Source organism: Gymnodraco acuticeps, unplaced genomic scaffold (assembly GCF_902827175.1).
Source record: "Gymnodraco acuticeps unplaced genomic scaffold, fGymAcu1.1, whole genome shotgun sequence".
Lineage (NCBI taxonomy): Eukaryota > Metazoa > Chordata > Actinopteri > Perciformes > Bathydraconidae > Gymnodraco > Gymnodraco acuticeps.
Genome location: NW_022990461.1, coordinates 359,598 through 379,672, shown reverse-complemented (window position 1 = coordinate 379,672; position 20,075 = coordinate 359,598). Strand labels below are relative to the sequence as shown.

Sequence of the window (20,075 nt, the reverse complement as noted above, 5' to 3'; positions counted from 1 at the left end):
TTAATATGGTCAGACGATGCTCTGCTAGATTGTTAAGCTCAAATCAATTAGCTTTCCCTCGAACAGCTCTCTGTTAGCTAAATACAAATAATGCTTGTGCCAAATCAAAACCAATCTCGCAAATATCCACAATAATGTCTGTATTCATTATTTAAGTGTTTACCTTAGACAATTGTGAAAAAACATAAAGGATATGTGTCAGAGTTAACTGTGCTTTATAAGGCAGTACTGCAAACAGTCAGGGTCTGCTCTTTTGGAGAATACACAGTATCTGTGTTTACTGTACTGTACATGTTTGTTTTATCTTGTTCTCTGTTTTTCTGGGGTTTTCAAAGGCTTAAATGTCAAGGTAGTAGAGAACACCGTTAACACCTGAACAGATTACTTTTGTGAAAATGTTGTAGTGGAAAATAATGCCATTCGTGTGTGAAATATCCTTTCAGAACTGTGTCACAGAAATACTGGGAAAGTGAGCTTGTGTCCAACTTTGAAAATGCAGTGTGTGCCTACAGAATCAAAAAACTGTACCTTTGAGTATGCTAATGCAAGAAACCTAATAATACACACTGTTTCCTCTCTGCTAACAGTACCAGCCATAATACATCAATCATATGTTCTACTTAGTGATTATAGTAATTCCAAATGTAATATATGTCAACATCTTCAATTATTAACACAGACTATTTATTATCCCTGTTGTTTGCACTTCAATAAATCATTTCATTTCTGCCTCTCTGTCTGGGTCTGTATGTCCTCTTTTTGGCCTTTGGCTTCCCTCTGCTCCCTGAATGGCAATAATTCATCATTGCTTTTTTTAGTGGAGAAAGCATCCCACTGAGCAGAAAGGTGACCATCCCTTGTGTCTTTGAAGTGTGTGTGTGTGTGTGTGTGTGTGTGTGTGTGTGTGTGTGTGTGTGTGTGTGTGTGTGTGTGTGTGTGTGTGTGTGTGTGTGTGTGTGTGTGTGTGTGTGTGTGTGTGTGTGTGTGTGAAAGAGAGTATGGCAGAGACAGTGTGAGTGTAAGGTGTGAAGGATTGTGTGGTTTGCTGTGTAGTGTTGTCTACATTTCTGTCTTTGAAATGATTTTAGACAGGAAGACTTGACAAGGTTATCTTCAATTCAGTCGTACCTATTTGATTGTACATCTTGTGAAAAATAACCGCAATTAGAAGTTTGACAATTAACGTCTTAAAGTCTTGAGGGAATGCCGCCATAAATGTGATATGTTGTTGTACTGTGTAGCTTGTACATCCAAGGACTCCTGTTCTGTCATCAGAAACAATACTTTATTCCCACTTTGCTATTCAGTAGGAGAAAGCACTTATTAAGTATTGTAAAATCACAGATCCTCTTCCTCCTGGTTTTTAATTCTGTTGGGGAATTCTACAAAGAGCGGCCATGTCAAACCTGGTTGAAGGATAATCAATCATAGGTAAGCACCGTGTATTACAAAGCACATGCTTTTGAATTCTAAAGATAATAACAAAAATGACAAATACTGACGATGTGTTTCATTCCCCAAAGGGGAGAATGAGACTGGAAAAAAGTTACCACAAGTGACTGACTTGTTTTTATAATTCCAAAAACTGAAAAGGCACCACCATGGAATAATGCATTTCACTATTTGGACATGCAAATCCTCAAGTCAATGGCTTGTCACAAATGCTTCCTTTGTAGTTGAGCTTAAATGTTTAAATTAATTTTCAGACTTAACACATCAACCTCTTTCATGCATGATATTGAAAAACTAAAGTGTAATGCTTATAAACTTTTATTGTGGGTATTTGGTATTCACTGCATAGCATCTCTACAAAGTAAATCTCACTGCATTGTCAATAAAATCTTTGACACTGATGGCATAATAATGATGTTTACTTCCAGTGTCACCGAGTGATCATAATCCACTGGAAGGTCGACTTTTGACGTTGTCTCTCGTTTAATTTGTAATATATATACAAAGCCCCCTGCAGCACATTTATCTGTGCTGGAGCGGCTGAAACAGGGACTACAGACGCTCGCCTTCCTTCTCTTTAGCAAGTCAGCAAACACAGGACTACAAGCTAATCTTATCAGCATTACATTATGTATTTGTGCTTCTGAGATTATGAACATATCCCCTATAGCTTCTAGAGGATATCGGTCCGAAGTAAACTCTTCCTAAACACATAAATGTAATCACAGTAAGAAGAAAGCGTCACAAAAGCCCCATATATAGATGCGTTTTACTGTGTGTATATGTTAACATAAGCAATATAATACAACATAAACAAGATAGGTATTTACACAGCGTGGACTGTGATATTGCATTGCGAAAATGTTGCATTAACACGGTTGATACACTGTAATGTCTCTCTTTCATTCCTCGCTGTTATCATGCAGGGGCAAATTCTGTGATGCTGTGCTGAAGACACTCACTCACCGCACCGCACAGAAATACCGTTTTTTTCTGAGATAAACATGACACAAGGCCATCTAAGCAAATTGCTGCAAAAAGAAACCAGCCTTATCTTAAGCTTTGTTTTTGTATTCAAACTAATAAAATCGGCATTTACCACTTAACGCGTATTTATCTGTTAGCAAAATATATTTGATTCAACACTCACATCAGGCACTTAGTCATAATAAATATACACCTGATAATGGCAATAAATAAATCACCAAGTTATTAATTCATCCTGACAGGAACATGAATCACTGTATCAAGTTTTGAAATAATGTTTCCAACAGTTATTGAGATGTATTCAATCCAAACCGAAGTGGTAGATTGACCAACAGGCTGACAGACCGGCATTGCCATCTGTGGAGCAACAACGGTAGCGTGACTCAAAATGTTTTGATTGAGTCTAGGAAAAAAACATTGGCTGTGGTTGATATAAAAATAGCTTTTTCTTTCATTTGAACTTGTATAAGTACATATAAAAACACAACTACACAGAGCGTCCATAGCAGACCTAATGGCAATATCCACATACTGTAGACTAGAATTGTCCTTAGTCACAGTCCAGGATGTACAATCAATAAGCCACACTCAACATGGGCCCATAATTAGATTGCTGATATTTGAGTTGATTTGCTTTCAGATACAACCAATATATGATAGACCCCTCATCTCCCCCAGATAAAGACAGTCATATCATTGAGCCAATTATTAAAACAAGGAGAACAGAAACATTTTCATGAATGTCAAATTACCCTTTTAGCTATAACCTTAAAAAACATTAGAGCCATAAGTCTCATATGACGGTTTAATGAGCTTTCAGAACAACCCATTGTGTACAAAGTCTGGGTCAAATTATTTTACGAATGTTTATACTACAATAAATGAAATACTTACTCTTCCAAAAAAGTTGAATTCAGGGCAAACCTAAACAAGATTCTGGGTCATGTTCCCCTCACCTGATTTATATTGTCACAAAGAGACACAACTAATGTCTTATCTTTGAAAAGTGAATGTGTGCATGAACCTAAACTGAACTTCTAAGTCTAACATTAATGGAACACTAAGATTCAGTTACATACTTTTTTTAAATGTATTTTCTTTGTATTTGATTAAGATAGTTTTGATTCATCCACCCTGACTCCTCTATGAGGTTTTGTGGTTCTATAACAACATCACGCCGCTTAAACCTTTGTCAGGCATTTCAAATTCAGTGTTTCTTGTGAGGACAATCTCCTGCTCAGAATATAAATTTGAAGATTCCAAAGATCCAGTTGACATGCATGGATATAGTAGAAATGTTGGCACTGAGAATTAAAAAATGTCCTGCATTGAACATAATCCCAGTTTTTGTTCAATCCAATATCAATGTTTGTGTTTGACAATATGGTTGGTCTGCAGTGGATTCTCTGCAAAGAACCTAAAACATTATAATATCAAAGTTTCTCTGAGCAATCTAATATGTTCTCTCGGTACAACATTTCTGCAAACATGTCCCAAAGTAACCTACTTTGTCATAGTGGAGGGCAGATTTTTCTCTAGCTCCAGGTGTTAATGTAATGATGCCTGAGTGTCTGTCAGTCCCCTTGGACTGCAGGGCATGTTTTTAACAAGGCTGTATTATCTCTACCATAATAATGTGCCCACAAAGGAATCACTGCCATGCTAAAGCAGTGTAGGAGGGAAAATGCAGGCTGCACTCAACTCCTATGTAACAACTGTATTCAGCTGTTCATAGGCCACACTGCAAAAACTAAGCCTAAAAAAACAAGTAAAATAAATAATAAAATGAGTAATATATTACTTAATATAAGAAAAATTATCTGCCAACAGAACAAGAAAAATTCACTTGCCAAGACCTTCTTAAAACAAGTAAATATATCTAGCCTAAAAATATCTACATATATCTTAAAACGAGTGTTTTTAAACCAAAAATAAGTACATTTGAATTGATGCAAGGAAGGAATATAATCTTATTATAAGGAAAATGTGCTTGAATTCAGCATATTCTACTGCTATTGTCCCAAAATTCTATTTTATGTTAGGCAACATTTCTTAAATCCAGTGCAGCTTCACTTTAAACAGGTATATTTGTCTAGATACAAGATAAGATTTAAGAATTATTTTCTTAATATGTAGAAAAATCTACTTAAATTCAGCATTCGGTGCTATTCTTAAAATAAGGCTAAATACCAAGAAACGTAGAGACAAAACCTTCAAAAATCTTTAATCCTATCAAGATATAAACTTTGACTGCTTGCTTAAAGAAAAATGAGTCTCAAATGATTTCTTTTAATGTTTTTATTGTTTTCAAACTGCGTAGTAAAGGTCAGTCATCAGATATGTCTTTAGAAAAAAAGAGAACATTCTTTCACTGTAAAATACAACACAAGTGAAATTCTCATGACACTTTTGACTCAGCGAACAATTTTCAATAGGACTATAAGTATGAGGGGCCGCTAGGGACATTATTCAGAAATACCGTTTACTTACACATGTGAAACACTCTCACACACACACAACTGAAACCAAAATAATTTACAAACATATCTAAAAATCTCTCATATACACATATGAAACGCTCTCACACACATGAAATCCAAAGTTATTCACACACACATGTGAAACGCACGCACTCACACCTGAAACGCTCTCACACACACATGAAATGCACTCACACCTGAAACTCTCTCACACACGAAACGCTCTCCCACAGATATGAAACGCTCTCACACACATGAAATGCACTCATATACACATGAAATGCAATTTCAGTATGTTGTGTGAGAGGGATTTCAGTTGAATCTGAAGGCATCTCGGTTGAAAAGGAAGTCGTTTAAAAAAAAAAAACTGCGAAGAAGCGCACATTTCTAAAAGGCGAGATGCCTTCCGTTTCAACTGAAATCCCTCTCACACAACATATTGAAATCGCATTTAATGTGTATATGAGTGCGTTTCATGTGTGTGTGTGTGTGAGGGCGTTTCAGGTGTATGCGAGTGCGTTTCAGGTGTGTGTGTGAGTACGTTTCACGTGTGTGAGTGCGTTTCATATGTGAATAACTTTGGATGTCATGTGTGTGAGAGCGTTTCATATGTGTATATGAGAGATTTTTACATATGTTTGTAAATTATTTTGGTTTCAGTTGTGTGTGTGAGAGTGTTTCACATGTGTAAGTGAACGGTATTTCTGAATATTGTCCCTAGCGGCCCCTCATATATAAGTGCCCTAATCACTTATGAACTTTTTCCAGTCGGCCATAGCCTTTTTGTATGAAGTAGTCATGTCACAGTCGTGAATGGCGTCCAAGAGGACTTCTGTCTGCACCACAGACAGGAGTGTTGCAATGCACTTAGGATAGGTGAGGTGAAAGGTGTAATAACATGCCATGAGATACATCACGCTTTCATGAATGTCCTCTTTTGGGAAGATGAGCACGGGCATGGTTCCAATGGCCAGTATACAGTTGGTTTCGCAGATGATGACAACAGGGCTGGAAAGTGGTCGTGTCTGAAGAAAGGTGTTTGGGTCTTCTGCAGACTGACACAAAAACAGACAAAGAAATCGTCACAAAAAGGGAAACAAATATGATCACAACATTTCACTCTTTGTATCGACATGAGAAAATTCTTATACATTTTCTTACCTCAAGGACGTGGAGCAGAGCCTCACTTGCGTGCCTTAACTTCTTGGGTGGGGCCATAGGTGATGGGAACATCTCTGGTAAAGCCTTCATCATGGCAATTGAGTGCTTTACTGTTGAAAAAAAAAGTGTCATTCCGTTTCCTGCAGTCAGTTAATAAACAGACATGGTCAGAGATAATAATCACCTTTGTCAAGCTGCGGAGGCCTCATGAGCTTTTTGAAAACTCCATAAAACTGTGCCCTCTCACAAAAGGTCCCCCACCGGGTCTTAAGTTCCGTTAAGAAGTGGGAGTTGCCTTGATTGAGGACCCGCCGTAGTTCATCCATTAGCTAAAACAACGAGAGAGAAAATATGTAGAAGAAATATTAAAATCTACATTCCAAGGGTTAGTAATTCGTCTGATAACTGAATTTCCAAAAAAAGATTAATATGTGTATAATGTGATTTAAATGGTCACTTAACAAAAATATGCACATAGAAACATGTGTTTTTCTGCAAATGTATGTCTTATGCACACACTATTTTTAAATACGTATTGTGGACCAATAATACTAACAAAATAATGTTGTGTGTATCAGAAGCACATTTGTGAAATTAGTTATTTTTAAATAAGTGGAGGGTTTTTATATATCTATGCAGAATACATATTTGTATTCAATAAGCATATTTGAGTCATTCATTTATAAATAATGAGACAGATCTGATTTAATTGTCACACCATTTCTCATTTCAAATTTGGTCTAACGTTATCTGAATTAGGAAGCATAGTTGTACAACATCATCGGACCTGAGGCCGTATGTTTTGGACACTCGGGTAAAGAGAGGGGCGGAGTTGTCAACTGATCACCATCTGGTGGTGAGTTGGGTCGAGTGGCGGGGGAAGCCTCTGGATAGACCTGGTAAGCCCAAACGTGTAGTTCGGGTGAACTGTGAACGTCTGGAGGAGGCCCAAGTTCAGGAGGCCTTCAACTCACACCTCCGGCGGAGCTTTTCGGACATTCCTGTGGAGGTTGGGGACATTGAACCAGAGTGGTCGGTGTTCAAAGCCTCTATTGCCGAAGCTGCGGCGGGGAGCTGTGGTCTCAAGGTCCTAGGTGCCTCAAGGGGCGGTAACCCTCGAACCTCCTGGTGGACACCGGTGGTCAGGGAAGCCGTCCGACTGAAGAAGGAGGCCTTCAGGGATTTGTTATCCCGGGGGACTCCCGAGGCAGTTGCAAGGTACCGACAGGCCCGAAGGGCAGCAGCCTCATCCGTGGCCGAGGCAAAGCAGCGGGTGTGGGAGAAGTTCGGAGAAGACATGGAGAAGGACTTTCGGGCGGCACCAAAGTTGTTCTGGAAAACTGTCCGACACCTCAGGAGGGGGAAGCAGGGAACCATCCAAGCTGTGTACAGTAAGGATGGGACGTTGTTGACCTCAACTGATGGAGTGTTAGGGCGTTGGAAGGAACACTTTGAGGAACTCCTGAACCCGACAACTCCGCCCTCTATGTTAGAGGCAGAGCTGGAGTATGACGGGGGATCAACACCAATCTCCCGGGGGGAGGTCACTGAGGTCGTCAAACAACTCCACAGTGGCAAAGCCCCGGGGGTGGATGAGATCCGCCCGGAAATGCTGAAGGCTCTGGGTGTTGAGGGACTGTCATGGTTGACACGTCTCATCAACGTTGCGTGGAAGTCGGAAACAGTGCCGAAGGAGTGGCAGACCGGGGTGGTGGTCCCCCTTTTTAAAAAGGGGGATCAGAGGGTGTGTGCCAATTACAGAGGCATCACACTACTCAGCCTCCCCGGGAAAGTTTACTCTAAGGTACTCGAAAGGAGGGTCAGGCCGATTGTCGAACCTCAGATTGAGGAGGAACAATGCGGATTCCGTCCTGGTCGTGGAACGACGGATCAGCTTTTTACTCTCGCAAGGATCCTGGAGGGGGCCTGGGAGTACGCTTATCCGGTCTACATGTGTTTTGTGGACTTGGAGAAGGCGTATGACCGAGTTCCCAGGGAGTTACTGTGGGAGGTGCTGCGGGAGTATGGGGTGAGGGGGTCTCTACTCAGGGCCATCCAATCTCTGTACTCCCAAAGCGAGAGCTGTGTCCGGGTCCTCGGCAGTAAGTCGGACCCATTTCCGGTGAGGGTTGGCCTCCGTCAGGGCTGCGCTTTGTCACCAATCCTGTTTGTAATATACATGGATCGGATTTCGAGGCGTAGTCATGGGGGAGGGGGTCTGCAGTTCGGTGGACTAAGGATTGCACCACTGCTTTTTGCAGATGATGTGGTTCTAATGGCTTCATCGGTCTGCGACCTTCAGCACTCACTGGATCGGTTCGCAACCGAGTGTGAAGCGGCTGGGATGAGGATCAGCACCTCCAAATCTGAGGCCATGGTTCTCAGCAGGAAACCGATGGACTGTCCACTTCAAGTAGGGAATGAGTCCTTACCCCAAGTGAAGGAGTTCAAGTATCTCGGGGTCTTGTTCTCGAGTGAGGGAACAATGGAGCGTGAGATGGGCCGGAGAATCGGAGCAGCGGGAGCGGTACTGCAGTCGCTTTACCGCACCGTTGTGACGAAAAGGGAGCTGAGCCAGAAGGCAAAGCTCTCTGTCTACCGGGCCATTTTCGTTCCTACCCTCACCTATGGTCATGAAGGATGGGTCATGACCGAAAGAACGAGATCGCGGATACAAGCGGCCGAGATGGGTTTTCTCCGCAGGGTGGCTGGTGTCTCCCTTAGGGATAAGGTGAGAAGTTCGGTCATCAGGGAGGGACTCGGAGTTGAGCCGCTCCTCCTTCGCGTCGAAAGGAGCCAGTTGAGGTGGTTCGGGCACCTAGTTAGGATGCCACCTGGGCGCCTCCCTAGGGAGGTGTTCCAGGCACGTCCAGCTGGGAAGAGACCAAGGGGTAGACCTAGGACCAGGTGGAGGGATTATATCTCTTCGCTGGCCTGGGAGCGCCTTGGGATCCCCCAGTCAGAGCTGGTTGATGTCGCCAGGGAAAAGAAAGTTTGGGGCTCTCTGCTGGAACTGCTACCCCCGCGACCCGACCACGGATAAGCGGAAGAAGATGGATGGATGGATGGAGTTGTACAACATTTGCTTACATGATCCAGTTCTCCAAAGCAAGGATAAGCTTTAAGAATCTTGGAAGGCCTGTCCTGCTCCTTTGTAACATCAGAGTCAATGAAGGCCCTTCTCGCTTGGATTTCGAGGTCCAGGAGCTGAGCAACATCCATCTTGTTCGGTCTGGCCTTAGTTTTATACATCGCCTGTAGAGTCTTATAGTGTCTCGCCTGGGTCTGTGGGCTCTCAGTTTCTGATGCTAGAAAACATAAACCCCACTATTTTCATTTCTGATGTTAAAGTTGAAATGAGACATTAACACACAAACAGCCATAGTGACTGACACAGGGCAAACATAGATGAGTAATCTTGAATAAAAAAGGGTTCTAAAATAACTTATTGATATTATAAAATTTTCTTGAAGAGATTTAACTATCTACTATTTCAATTGATGTACTTACCACATAACTGTTCAGCCTCCGGGGTGCTGCATCGAGATGGTGGTGATCTCTCCAAGATCAAGGTTGATGCGGTGGATTCATCAGTCTCATCAGTGGACGTCTCATGGCTGCTCTGAAAGCTTAAACTCCTAGGCCTCTTTCTTGAAGGAGTTGAACCCTGCTTCTTTTTGGGGGTTGTCACATTCTGGACCCTTTTCAAAAGCTGCTTTTTCACAGTTTCCTTACAAGACAGACATACAACAGGTTCTGTTATAACTCACATAAAACAAACTTGTATCAAACTAAATACACCATACAAGCAGTTGCACAGAGCTCTTATTGAACTGGATAAAACACATCACTCCCAGTTTGATAGGCAAATGATTGCAGTGCTTTGTCTGAACCATGAGTTGAAAACTTGAATAGTGACATACCCACTCAGCTCTACTGGTTTGAGATCTGTCCCGAAGCATTGGGTAGTACTCAATCAGACGCTTCGCCATTACAGTGAGTTCACGGCTGCATGGATAGTTAAAGTCATCCCCAGCTGCTCTTTTAATGGAAAGCATGCTTGTGACTGTATTCCTGATTAATCGACAGCGAAGATCTTTGGAAAGGACGTAGTCTCCTTCTTCTCCAGCACGCTGCTTTTCAGAAAAGGTGCTTCGTGATTGCTCCAATTCTGTGTCTGTGTATAAAACATACAGTGGACTGGGAAGCTGTACGGTTCTGCTGGCACCATGTTGGGGTTGTGGGCTTTGAGAGGAGAAGGAGGGTGGAGAAAAGACGGGGGATGGAGAGGGGTTGGGGCAGGAGGAGGAAGAGGAGGGAAACAAGGAAGGTTGGGGGGTAGGAATAGGGCTGAAATCACAAGTCCCATGGGAGGTACTCGGTCTACACAGGTCTGTCTCCTGGCCCTGTATAAAAGATGCATATATATATATAAAATGGTATTTACAATGAAAAGAGCACTACGCTGTGACAACAACAAAAATCAACACAACCAAAAAACTCCACTTCAAATAACTGCATGATGACTAGGAAAGGCTTACTTGGTAACAGGTTTAAAGTCCCTCAAATGTTAGAATCTGGAATTACCTCATTTTCATCATGATTGAGTCTCCAAATGGTTCTTCTTCTTCTGAAGTGCTCAGGCCCGGGAAGGAGATCACGCAAGTCCTCCTTAGAGAGGCTGGGCAGCATGTCTCTGCTTATATTAGCAGCTGAAAACACATTTAACCACACAGTTAATAATAAGGTAAAAAGCAACTAATAACATATTTATCTAAATACATAAAATGAAAGAGTAATGTACATTTCTGGCTGGCTTCACAAGATTTTCTTTAACATTAAAAAATGTATTGCACTTACTTATAATTGATTGAAAAAATTGCTGTTACAATAGGTTCATCCAGAGTTAAAGTTATTTTGGCCAAATGAAAATGCACCAGGGAAATGAATAAACGAGGCATGTTGTTAGGATAAATCCATAACACAAATGTGTAAAATCTCATAGGCTATAAAAGTTATACATTTTCAGCATCTTTTATAGTACAATAAAACAAATCTTGATGTTTAAGAGCAAACACAGTTAAACTTATTTTCAAAACAGTGTCTTTACCTTGAAATCTTTATTCAAATAAGCATAATTTACGTCCCAAGCCTGCTTATATCCAAAGGACAGTGTAGTTTCAATAGCCTGCACTGCACTATCATACAACAACGCATTTGTAAATGCTGTCTACAACAAAGAAGGGCGCCAAAGATGGCTATGCTAGTGTACAACAAAGAAGGGCGCCAAATATGGCTATGCTAGTGTACAACAAAGAAGGGCGCTAAAGATGGCTATGCTAGTGTACAACAAAGAAGGGCGCCAAAGATGGCTATGCTAGTGTACAACAAAGAAGGGCGCCAAAGATGGCTATGCTAGTGTACAACAAAGAAGGGCGCCAAAGATGGCTATGCTAAATACTTTACTGTCAGTTGTGGAAGGCTGATTTGCTTCTTGACATTATTTCTGGCAATAAAACAGTATCAACTAAAATGTTAACCACGATTTGTCGATTGTGCCGTTATTAACAGCTTACAGTAGATATTAGCTAAGTTAACTAGATATGTAGCCAGCCTAGCTAAGTCCAACCGATTCAAATAATGTAAAGCTTGCTGGAGAGGTGCAGTATAAAATACAAAATTACATTACCTTTTAATGCTGCAGTTGCTATAGGATCCAAGCATGTGATATCTCTTCCATTTTCATCCATGGCGTAGTTTTAATGTTCAATCACTTGCAGAGGTTCAGTCTTCTGCCTGAAGGAAAGCTAGCCAGCAACGTCCTGAAGCTAGGTGCACCTGACCTAACACACGCCCTTAACGGACCCTCTTCGCGGTTCCCATTGGAAGGTACCATTTCTTAAAGAGGGGTGATAGAGATATTTTATATGTTGCAAATATTAGGAATATTAATAACTGATGCGGTCATAGGTAACATTTCAAACATCTGTTTCTAGATGCACATCATTCCACAAGTTATTCCCAGGCATTATTATGACGTGTATATATATATATAGGAAGACGACTCACCGGCCTCCCCCATACAGCTAGAGAATGTGATAAACCCACTTCATTAGTTATTTTCCCCAACGTGTACATGGCCTGCTGCAGAAACGTTTTAATATCGTTAACTTTTGGAAGATTTCACGATGCTTTGGCGGTGCGTTATCTGCTGCGTTTTTATAACTTTTTCACTGAAATTATTATTGAGCCATATTAATCGACTGCACAGTCGCAGCTCTGACTTCAGGTTGCTCTGTGGCATTGATGGATGCACTGAGGAATATAGAGTGTACAACTCATTCTACCATCATGTAAAGAGAAGACACTTTCAACATCTTCTTGAAGACACCAGACCTGGCGACGCCACACGTGGAGATGAAAACCGACAGGAGGAAACCCAAGGACCGCAGCAAAAAGTAAGTAACGTCTGCTAATTCAGCTAAGATTGTTAGCTACAGTGTTTGGGCCACGTGGCCACTCGGATACAGGGTTAGTTTCGTACATTTTGTGATGCTACAGATAGCGTTAGCCAATACTGATCAGCCACATTTAGTTATTATAAATCCATTAGCATTAACTAATGAATCTGCTAGGCTACAAGCAGGCGGCATCTGTCAACCATATATTTTTAATTCAGCAGTTAGCTATGTAGTGTTTTTGTGGGGATGAAAAAACCGTTAAAAATATGCATTACGTTGGTGTTCGGCCACAGTTACTAAAACAGTAAATCACAAAAATTATGGTTTTCCACTTTTTCACTCTGCAATATCCTGCAAGGTGCATGCATCACTGTCAGGATCTGCACATGATTTGTTGAATTCACAGTTTTAGCAAATCAGAAATAAATCTCAAATTCTTTACCCACTATTAAACTTAAAACAAAAATAAATAGATTTTCAGATTTGATTAGAAAAAAAAGTTTCATGGTTTTGTTTTCTGGACTGAAAAAATGTAATAAAGAGTGTTACCCAGACAATGGATAAAGTGCTACGGCTTACAGTTAATAACTGTTGCTGAAATAACTCTTACCCCCAAAGTTTGTTTAATGTGAAAATAATCTTAGATAGAAAGGAATTACATATTTAAATTGCTCTTTTAGTGAAGCTAATTTTTTACAATTTCAAACAATCTTGTTTCTTTGATATGTTGTACACAGGACAACATTCAACCCGATCAGCTTCCAGCCGACTCCAGCAGCAAGGATCAGAACCTTCACACACCTGACTCAGTTGAAGAGCAAATGGGCATCGACCAAGATGGAGCTGTCACAGTGCACCAAGTATGTTTTCTTTGTTGTTGACTATCTACTGAAAATTAAGGGCTGCTAAATAAAGGTCAGGCCGATATAGTAGTGGCTAATATTGGCCTAGCATATCATTTATATATCAATATTATGTTGAAATATTTCATTTAAATTCACCAAATGATTCATAAAACCTAGAGGTATATGTGAAGATGTATTTCTATGTGCTGTACTAGCAAAACTAAATGAACACATAAAGAGTTAGAATGGCTTATTGTCTTGTTGGAGTACTAATGTTTGATATGTTTTGGTCAGAGTTACAAAATATTAAATTATCTATCTTTGCTCACCACATGTCACCAGTTTTTTATCATCAGATGTGCATACATTTAAAGATTATATATTTCTGTCACATTGAGTAATGTTATACCTGCAAATGTCAAGTTACTACATTTTGTATTGTAGGATCTGACAACACATGCCACTGCCTTTGTTATCAATGCCCGATCCAAGCATCGTCTGTCACAGGTAAAATGCTTCCAATGTAACCTTTTTGGACTAAAAGCATTATGCCATGTGTGATCTGCTTCTCAGAACATATTAACAGGAAATATTTTGTGTGCGACAAAGAAATGCAAATGAGCATTTATTATCCAGAAATTCAAGCCATTCACTCTGACTAACCCAGTAAGGGATTTCCCATATTTTATTACAATTTATAACCAGACACAGTGTAGCCATATATTAAGTTAGACCTAGTTGTTCTTTGAGAACAGAGCACAGTATTTGGCTACCTACTGTACACAGTTAGCAGTTAATAGTGGTTCACTGATGGCCGAGTTCAGTTTTAGTGCTTTGTTATCCACTTTACTGTTGTGTCTATGTCATAAGCAAAACTGTATATCACATAAAGCTACAGTGATCATGATAATGTTTACCAACATCAAAGATTGATCACATCACTTTCAATCTCTCATTTTCAGAAAGGCATGAATGACATTGTTGCTGGGGTACAGCAGTATCAATCATCACTATTGGACAACCTCAGGACGCAGATGAAGGAAGTTCTAAAGAAGAATTCAGGAAGTACAACCAATCAACTTGGAAAAGATGCAATGGATATATTTGACAGTTTCATTGACCCCTTTGCTAACGTTTCAACAACATTTCGCCAGAACAGTGTTATTAGGAAGCAGTTTTGTTGTGTGGATGCAGAGGAAATTCCAATTGCTCGAACCATATGCAGGAAGAAACGTGGAGGATCAACAGATTTTGTCATCAAAGACAAATTATTTTATTATGTACCATTAGTCAAAAGTGTAGAGCAGTTCCTATTACATCCGAGGATTTTGACTATGATTGAAGAGGTACCCCAGAGGTGCAGTGAAGGTTTTCTTCATGACCTTGTTGATGGTTCTCTTTTAAAATCTCATCCCTTATTTTCAGAGAAACCAAATGCACTGCAGATCATTCTGTATACAGACGAAATAGAGATCTGTAATCCACTAGGATCCTTTTCATCAAAGAACAAGTTGTTAATGGTGTACTACACCCTAGGAAATATAAATCCAAAATACAGGTCTAAGCTGGCTGCTATTAGGCTACTTGCGATGGCTAAATCAGCAGACCTCCGTCAATCTGGTGTAGATGTAATATTGAATAGAATAAAGGAAGACATGGATGCATTGTACAGTGGTGTTAAAATTCAAACTATTAACGGGGAGAAAACAATACATGGTGCTATGGTTTCTCTCTGTGGTGACACCCTGGCACAGCATGAACTCGCAGGGTTCAAAGAAGGAGTGGGCTTTGCTTACAGTAAGTGCAGACACTGTGAGTGTTCTTTTGAGGACATGCAGTCACAATTCAACGAGGATGCATATATTAAAAGAACATTGGAGAATCATGTCAGACAGTGTGATGAAATAGAAAAGGCTAACACAGACTTGCTTCGCAACAGCCTTAGAACAACATATGGGATCAATCGAAGGAGCAAGTTAGTTGACTTCCCATCCTTTGATATTATTCGGCAAACCCCGCAAGACATTATGCATGTCATTCTTGAGGGTATAGCTCCTCTGGAAATTAAATGTGTTTTGAATCATCTTGTTCAGTCAGGAGAGTTCAATCTGGACTCTGTGAATTCAGCTATTCTTGGTTTCCCTTATTCGCCTCTAGATCTTAGAGATCGACCTTCCCCAATTTCTCCGAGTACACTGATGTCAACTGATGGTAAACTAAGGCAGTCATCAGGGCAAATGCTTGTCCTGTTGAGGATATTGCCATTTGTTTTGGAACATTTGAAAGTCAATGCATATGTGCAGTTGATAATGGACTTAATAGAGATTGTTCAAATAGTGTTTGCACCTGTTCTTACCATTGCAACTGTGTCAAGGTTAAAGTTACTGATTGAAAGTCATTTGAAGCATTGGAAGGAGCTTTTTCCAGACCACAATGTTACACCTAAGCAGCATTACATGATACATTTGCCATCACAGATAGAATCATTGGGTCCCATGGTCAGACATATGTGTATGCGGTTCGAGTCTAAGCATTGTTTATTTAAGCAATGGGCCTCCAAGCTCAATTTTAAAAATGTATGCAAGTCTTTGATTAATCAGAACCAAATATATGAAAGCTGCCAAAATGTTGACCCTTCCAAGCACCCAATTTTTTCAAATGAAAAGGAGATGGGTCCTGTATCTGAGGTTAGAGATCTACAATATTTACATGGGAAATTGAGGGACTTCCTAGGTTTCAGTGAAATTAACCACGCTGTATCAGTGAAATGGCTTGTGATAAATGGTAATAAATACATTACTGAGAAGTCCTTGATCCTTGCCAATGTACTAAATGGTAATACACCCGAATTTGGACTTGTCAAAAGCATATTTCTTGTTGATTCTAAGCTTTATTGTTTGGAATATCAGCCTTTTCAGTCCATATGCTTTGATAGAAATGTTATGGCTTATCAAGTTGAGGTCCCACACCTTGCACAGGCCACTGAGTTAGTGGATGCTGAAAAGCTGGTTGATTTGACCTCTTATTACACAATCAGCAGAAAGGGCCAAACCTATGTACAAGTGAAATACTATCTTGGGGATGTAATGGAATTACACAACAGTTCAAATGACTCATAGCGTGTTCCTTTGATATGATGTTGAAACATTTAAAGCAAACTTAGCAGGTTTAAATGTAGGACTAAGGTCCTGACTTAGGATATGTTATTAGCAGATTCAAATGTTAGCTGTTTGGATTCCAGATGCGTTTTGCATTATAGTTTGCAGTGTACCTAAATAATCTGTATCTTTGTATAATACTGGGTCTTTCTTTCAGGTTGTTTTAAATGTTAATTACATAACATGTTATCAGCCATTTAGGTGTTTATCACAATGCTGTTTATGTTTGCTAAATGCCCTTGTCCTGAATAATGTAACCTACTTTAACTTTTCAAATGAGATGTTTGCACATATTGCTCAATCACTTTAGCTTGCTGAAGAATAATACATGCTGAAAAGAATGTTCTTAATGCAGTAGTTTGACTTGGCTGGTGCTGTTATTTCTGTATACTGCATTTCATATATGGACATACTTAATTGATGTACTGGGTTTTAGAGCGACAATAAAACAATGAATTTCATTTGGTCCTTATCTGTTTTTAATATGTTAAGAGATGAAAAAGGATAGGATGCTTGCAATAAGATATTCTGACTTTGAAAAAAGCAGTTTTCTACTTATCAGTGTTGATCTAATATCTTTAGAATTATGGTATTTCTCAATTTAAACATTAATTTACTCAGAATCAGTATTAAAATCTCAAAAACAAGTAATAAAACCTCATTAAGATAATGAAGTAAAAAAACACTTAATGGAAGTGAAATTCACTACAGCAAAAACTTCTTTGTAAGAGGAAATATCTTGGCAGACAAAATATAAGCATATTTTGTCTTGATTTAAGATATTTCATCTTAGTAAGATTTCAGTTTTTGCAGTGCACTACCTGGTTTTCAAACAGTGACCAAATCCGATGGATAGAGCCATTTGAACAGTACAGAAAACACAATGTACTGTGGTAAGGCTGGTGAAAAATGATAGGAAAAACCTGTGAAGCATCCATAGAGATAAAGCCTGATGTCTTATTTTAATTTACATACATTGTCAATTAATTGACCAAAGAGATGTAGGCAAAGGGAGTAACTACCTTTACATCATCATCATTAATACATCTTGCAAAAAAGTGAAAGGATAAGAATGTCAACATATTCAACTCTTTTGACATCAACAGAGAAAAGGCAGCAGACCATGGTTTTCATTCAGTCACTGCTAAAAGATGATGATTTTCTGTGACATCCTTTTAATTTGAAACATAAATGACTCGTTTTACTGTGTTTACAGCTTCTGTGGATTGGAGTATAAAAGTCAAAGCATAAACGAGTAAATTAAAGGCCCTTTTGTGTTTTTCAAATAAATTATGGCTGGCTTGAAGATGTGAGGATAATGAGGATTCCAAGCAAAGCCACTCTGGATAAAACTAATTTAAAATGTATTCAGAGCCCTGACTCCACTTCATTATTGGCCTAGGGACACAAAGCAGAGAGCTGCTCAGTTATTATGACCACACATTAGTCTCATTCTCATACCGAGACAGTATGTGGCTCCAGTAACGACTAAAGCCCAGGAATTAGCTCTGTCATATGCAGAGGATTGTGTCAGTGTTTGGTGGACTTTCATCTCTGTCCTAGTGCACCCCCTGTCATCCTCTAATCAGTTTGCCTCTGACCCTTTAAGGCTAACAAAACAAAACTTGTTCCTCAGTCATGGCTGGCAAAAAAGGCCTTTAACTGACCTTTTGGTCCGAGACAGAGGTGCAATACAAGGTGGGCAATACGTAAAGTAGGTTAGCTTTAGTATAAACATATATGTTGTATATTTGTGAAAACATCTGCAACCATTGACACCTTTAGAGGCCCTAAATCAATTCCGCTAAAATGCCATTAAGAACTACCAATAAATAGCATGACCAACAGGATGAGGTCAAGCGATCTTGTTCTATTGTACATTTACGTAACAGGGTTTAAATCTCCAATAGCATTCTTCATCTCATTGATTACACCAAGTGCCGTAAGCGTTATTTTGGGATCCATGTTAATCCTCAAGATTAAACAACAAATAACATTGTTTGTCTATGCTCTGTAGAGGGACAGATAAAATCATTTTCTGACTTCTCATCCTTATTGGCAAGAAAGCATTATTTAGCTGCTCCCTCGAAAACAAAATAATTTAAAAAATATTCATGATGTAACAACGCTGTGGCTAAGGTTTAGTTTAGGGAAACAGGGTGATGAAGTTAAAATACCCATGTCATGCTTTTCCGGTTATTACCCGTCCCCTTGTGTGTTATGAAGGTTTGTATGCATGTAAACGGTCTGCAAAGTCACAAACCCTCAAAGTACACCCTGTAGCGAGTAAAACTCTAACACAGAAAAGACCTGTCGTGCCCGTACAGTGACGTGCCCATATCCAAATGGACCAATCCGTGGAGCCGTTAAGTTGCGTCCGCAGAGCCGTTAGGTTAAGTCTGTGGATTGGTCCAATCCGCGGACGTCCTCACACACACACACACACACACACACACACACACACACACACACACACACACACACACACACACACACACACACACACACACACACACACACACACACACACACACACACACACACACACACACACACACACACACACACACACACACACACACACACACACACACACACACCACACACACACACACACACACACACACACACACACACACACACACACACACACACAATCTTTTCTCAGCTGCAGCTCTGCTGATTTCTCCTCCCTGAGACGGCGGGACGCGCCGAGTCTGTGAGTTTGTGTATGAGCACACACACTGACTCACAGCCAGGCTGCAGGTGTGTGTGTGTGTGTGTGTGTGTGTGTGTGTGTGTGTGTGTGTGTGTGTGTGTGTGTGTGTGTGTGTGTGTGTTCGGGCTAGGTTTCGCTGTGTCTTGCTGTCTCGCAGACGGCCACTGGGCTCACAGGGAGGGGGGGGGCAGGAGCTCCAATAAGCCATTTAGGACAGAGAGTGAATACACATACTTTACAGCAGTGTTTCTCAAACTTTTTCATACCAAGGACCACTTAACCAATAAAAAAACACTCGCGGACCACCTAACTCCACAAATATCCAAAAACACATCGTTTTTTACAAATCGCCTGAAAATGATACAAACAAGTGGCCACATGTGTGATGAAGGTATTTATCTGGGCTATATCATGCAATCGAAAGTGAAACTTAAGCTCGTTCCATTGCGAAGATATTCCCGCCAGAGTGCGAAAAACTTTTATTTATTTATTTATTTCAAATGTGAAATGTTACCAATATACTCACGGACCACTAGGGGGCGCTCACGGACCACCAGTGGTCCGCGGACCACACTTTGAGAAGCACTGCTTTACAGAGATGCTGTATGAGAAACCAATGTGAGTTTGGAACATTGAACAATGGAAATCTATTCTAGTATACCTCAACAATGGAATTAGGATAAGTTGATACTGCAAAGCTTGTCGTCATGGTAACAATAACATCCACAAGGTTAAAGTTATGGAAAGATTGTGTTCTTTACAACATTGTCTGTCGGAAATGAAACTTGGGGCACCAAAGAACCTTACTTACT

At 40.1% G+C, this 20,075-nt stretch overlaps 2 protein-coding genes across 3 annotated transcripts; one reads left to right on the top strand and one right to left on the bottom strand.

Moving 5' to 3' along the window:
- Positions 1 to 5,618: 5,618 nt before the first annotated feature.
- Positions 5,619 to 11,978, bottom strand: LOC117552575. Its single transcript, XM_034226151.1, has 8 exons — positions 11,770 to 11,978; positions 10,668 to 10,792; positions 10,004 to 10,486; positions 9,591 to 9,810; positions 9,171 to 9,388; positions 6,265 to 6,409; positions 6,081 to 6,190; positions 5,619 to 5,974 (listed from the first exon to the last, which is right to left on the bottom strand). Exons 1-8 carry the CDS (start codon positions 11,828 to 11,830, stop codon positions 5,663 to 5,665), a joined length of 1,674 nt encoding a protein of 557 aa, XP_034082042.1. The 5' UTR covers positions 11,831 to 11,978; the 3' UTR covers positions 5,619 to 5,662.
- On the top strand, positions 10,395 to 17,005 carry LOC117552574. Of its 2 annotated transcripts, XM_034226149.1 has the most exons (4): positions 10,396 to 12,538; positions 13,279 to 13,401; positions 13,831 to 13,893; positions 14,349 to 17,005. In XM_034226149.1, exons 1-4 carry the CDS (start codon positions 12,269 to 12,271, stop codon positions 16,503 to 16,505), a joined length of 2,613 nt encoding a protein of 870 aa, XP_034082040.1. In that variant the 5' UTR covers positions 10,396 to 12,268; the 3' UTR covers positions 16,506 to 17,005. The 2 variants fall into 2 exon arrangements, with proteins under 2 accessions (XP_034082041.1, XP_034082040.1); XM_034226150.1 differs by lacking the exon at positions 13,831 to 13,893 and having other exon boundaries at positions 10,395 to 12,538.
- The last annotated feature ends 3,070 nt before the right edge of the window (positions 17,006 to 20,075 follow it).

Excerpts from the sequence above, each read along its gene's own strand:
- LOC117552575 (XM_034226151.1), bottom strand. The coding sequence starts at position 11,830 with ATGGATGAAAATGGAAGAGATATCACATGCTTGGATCCTATAGCAACT. Across the intron at positions 10,793-11,769 it reads AGCAACTGCAGCATTAAAAG|CTGCTAATATAAGCAGAGAC; the intron begins GTAATGTAATTT and ends ATGTGTTTTCAG. Across the intron at positions 10,487-10,667 it reads TCAATCATGATGAAAATGAG|GGCCAGGAGACAGACCTGTG; the intron begins GTAATTCCAGAT and ends TCTTTTATACAG.
- LOC117552574 (XM_034226149.1), top strand. The coding sequence starts at position 12,269 with ATGCTTTGGCGGTGCGTTATCTGCTGCGTTTTTATAACTTTTTCACTG. Across the intron at positions 12,539-13,278 it reads CCCAAGGACCGCAGCAAAAA|GACAACATTCAACCCGATCA; the intron begins GTAAGTAACGTC and ends TGTTGTACACAG. Across the intron at positions 13,402-13,830 it reads GAGCTGTCACAGTGCACCAA|GATCTGACAACACATGCCAC; the intron begins GTATGTTTTCTT and ends TTTGTATTGTAG.